Below are 3,597 nucleotides of genomic sequence, written 5' to 3'. Positions count from 1 at the left end.
AAACTGAAAAGAAATTGTGCTCATTAGTGATAAGAAAACATACGAAAGTATAAATCTCAGTGGTAAAGGTAAATATACAGTAAAGGTAGTAGATTAATCACTTATAAAGCTAGTATGAAAGTTAAAAGACAACAGTAGTAAATGACTATAAATACAAAATAAGCAAAACACTCACTTCTTAAACTGGATAAACTGCAACACATTTGTGACCAATGTTTTTTATAAACTTAGAACTTTGAGTTAATTACACTTTCCATTAATAAGAACAACATCAGAAAAATTCCAAAAACAAAATATTTCCAAACCACCCTTATAGAACAGGAACACGAAGATGTCATATACTAAATCTCCCCAATCCCTATTCAGCTTATCCATTACTTAGAACATTTTGACTGCTCACTTCAAAATCAGAGTGAAAAATCTGCCTCAGATTTCACTTAGGGCAAGAGAAGCTGATGGATGTGGCTCTAGAATAGGCCCAGACCCTGGTCCTAGCTGCCCCATTCTCACTGACAATAACTCTGCCCTGGGATCTCTCTTCCTCATCTTTCAAAGCCTCTTCATAGCAGTGAGGGAAGGCCATGGGGATAGTATCATTGATCTGGGTCAAAAACTCCAAGACTTTCAACTTGGTGGTTTCAACATGGGCCCTGGGACCCCACAGGAACTCATACTGTGCAGGATCACTTTTGGGGACCTGCCGGTACTCCAAGTACTGTTCCTGCACCCAAACTCTGGTGAGGAGCTCCCTGGGCTCCCCATAGATGAAGTGCTCCCTCCCATCATACACCCCCATAACACTCAGCATTTTCCAGATGACCTCCTCAGGAGCACAGTTGCCATTCATGAAGATCACACCCAGAATATTTATCAAGAGGCCAGTCTTGGGCACGCTCTGCTCATCATTCAACATCCCATTGCAGGTGAGGCCCAAGGTGTTGACCAGGACATAGGTGTGGCTGGTAGGATCCACTTCCTTCACATCAATGCCAAAGACCAGCTGCATGCACTCTGATACTTGGTCAAAGATCATAGGGAAGTGATCCTTGTACTCTTTGATGACACTACGTAACACTTCCTCTTTTGTGATTGGTTCCTTTGTTTTATATTTGAGGAGCAGGAACCCCACCAGATCAGCCACCTTATCTTCAATGGCATCTCTAAGCAAAGACCCAGTGTCTAGCAGAGCCTGCGAAGTGCTTGGCCCCTCCTTTTCCTGGCTACTGGAACCCTGATATGATTTGATTGATGGAGTGACAGTGGGAGAGAAGTAGGCTCTCTGAGGAAGCTGGAGGGGACATGGTGCCCTAGCAGCAGCATCATGTACCTTCATGATTCCTGTTGTCTGAGGATTGCAGGAATGGGGGGAAGAAGAGGAGGAAGAGGAGGAGGAGGAAGAGGAGGAAGATGAAGAAGAGGAGGAAGATGAAGAGGAGGAGGAAGATGAAGAGGAGGAGGAGGAGGAAGAGGAGGAGGAAGTGCAGGAGCATGAGGAAGAAGAGGAAGAAGAGCAGGAGCAGCAACAGGAAGTACAGGATGAAGAGGAGGAGGAAGAAGAGGAGGAGGAAGAAGAGGAGGAAGAGGAAAAGGAGGAAGAGGAAGAGGAGAAAGAAGAGGAGGAGGGAGAGGGAAAGCAGGAGTTGGAGGGGAAGGAGACACTTCTTCCCCTGTCTAAGGAGGCTTCTTCCTCCTTAGTTTCAAGAATCTGTCCACGCAAGAGGCCCTGTGCCTCACTTTGGGACTGAAGGCCTTCCTCAGGCATGCAGTACCAACACTTTGGAGTAGGAAGCATGATGACTCCTGTTGGCAGTAATATAAACAGGAGGCGGGCGATGAAATCCACACAGACCTGAGGGAAAGAGGACATGTGAGTGAATCTGTTGAGAAACACACCTTTGGAAACTCTGACAAAGGTGACTTTCAGGTCTCTTTAGGGATGCTTTTGGGCCTCTTGGGGATCTCTCCTCCTGGGCAGTCTGCCCCTTAAGATATCCCGAATGAGGAAGTAAGATGGCTCCTCAGGGTGCAGCCAGCACTCCCAAGATTCTGGGGCTAACAATGGAGTAAGGCGGGGTTGGGTGCTGTGGGGTTCCCCCTGTTTTGAGATGGGGAGTCTCAGGGGACACATTAAGGTCATGCAACTCACCTTGACTGCTGGCACCACCTGCACCTCCTCTGCTCTGTGACCTGAGGTCATGTGCCTTTACCTCCCAGTTCCTGGAGCCCTGTAAGAGGAAATGAGGTAGCATCTCAGGGTACAGACTGCAAACACAGTCCTGGGACTCCAGTGCTCATAGGAGAAGTAAGCTGGACTCTGAGGCACCCTTTGTTCTGAAGCACTGGTCCCTTCTGTGCTCACTTAGGGTCCTCAACTTATTTCTGGGGTCCACCCCTCTGCTGGACTGAGACATAACTCTCTGAACAAGATCCCATACCTCTGAAACTGAACAGAATGAAGTGAGGGGGCCCTGTATCTAGCCACACCTGCCCAGGGCTTCAAGGGGAACAGAAAGGGTGGCCAAATACCATGGAGTACATCTGTCCTGGGATGTAGGGTCTACTCAGTCCTCACCTTGATGCCTGGCAGGTCTCTGTTTACTTGAGGCCACTCTCCTTAAACAAAGGTCTCACCTTTATGTGAGACCAAAGATGAAAATGACAGGCCACCTAATGCAGCCACACCACTTCAGGTCCTCTCATGGCTGACAAAAGGGACAGGGAGGGCTAGGCTTTTGTACATTCTCTTGTGGGTTCACTCAGTCTTCTCTCACAATCCTTACCATGACTCCTCAAAAGGCCTGGGCCTCCTCCCTCTGCCTCCCTGAGTACAGCCCTCTATGGTTAAACCTCTCCTTTCTCAGATGCTCAAGCAGGAAGTCATGAAACATCACATTCTCAGCCCTTCCCCCACCCCAGCTGAAGTGGCCTTGGATTGACAGCAGGGGACTTTCTGTGGAATCCCCTTTGTTCTGGGGTCCAGAGTCCCATAGTTCTCCCTCTGTGTTCTCACCTTGACTCGCAGCAGGACATTGGCCCCTCCTCTGCTGACCTGAGGTCTTCTGGTCATACCAAACCCTCAATCTTGCTTAGACCAAGATGCAGAAGTTAAGAAATTCCCCTGTGGTCATCCTGCACTGAGGCATCCCAGGCTTACTCTACTCCAGAGTCCAGGTTCCCTCCATTCTCCCTTTCTGTCCTGGTATAACCTAGGTCCTCCCACTGCCATCCAGAGGCCCTGTTTTTTTTTTCCTTACACGAAGTTTCCAAAACATCTCAGACACCAAAGGGAAAGTCAGGAAACTGTGGTCCTCCCCCACCGTGGGCTCCTAGGAGTGAGTGTTCCAAGGTGCCTTAATCCTCCCTCTACATCCACACTTTCACTTCCTGCTGGACCTGGGCATCCCCTCTGTGAACCTGAGGCCCTTTTCTTCTTCTTCTTTTTAGGCCCTTTTTACATTTTTACATTTTTTAAATTTATTTCTTTAGTTAAACTTCACCTTAGGATATTTTTCCATTGATTTTTAGGGAGAGGGTGGAAGGGAGGGGGAGAGACAGAGACAGAGAAACACTGATGTGAGAGAGACACATCAATTGGCT

General features: G+C 48.1%; 1 protein-coding gene across 1 annotated transcript; it reads right to left on the bottom strand.

Annotated features, from left to right (window-relative positions):
• Positions 1-433: 433 nt before the first annotated feature.
• On the bottom strand, positions 434-1,435 carry LOC118654329 (melanoma-associated antigen 10-like; the record flags this gene model as incomplete). Its single annotated transcript, XM_036305663.1, has 1 exon — positions 434-1,435. A coding segment is annotated over one exon (1,002 nt), but the record flags the coding sequence as incomplete, so codon positions are not given.
• Positions 1,436-3,597: the final 2,162 nt, after the last annotated feature.

Source organism: Myotis myotis, unplaced genomic scaffold (genome assembly GCF_014108235.1).
Source record: "Myotis myotis isolate mMyoMyo1 unplaced genomic scaffold, mMyoMyo1.p scaffold_m19_p_4, whole genome shotgun sequence".
NCBI classification, from domain to species: Eukaryota; Metazoa; Chordata; class Mammalia; order Chiroptera; family Vespertilionidae; genus Myotis; species Myotis myotis.
Note: the sequence above shows the minus strand (reverse complement) of the source record. Positions and strands in the feature narration are given on the sequence as shown.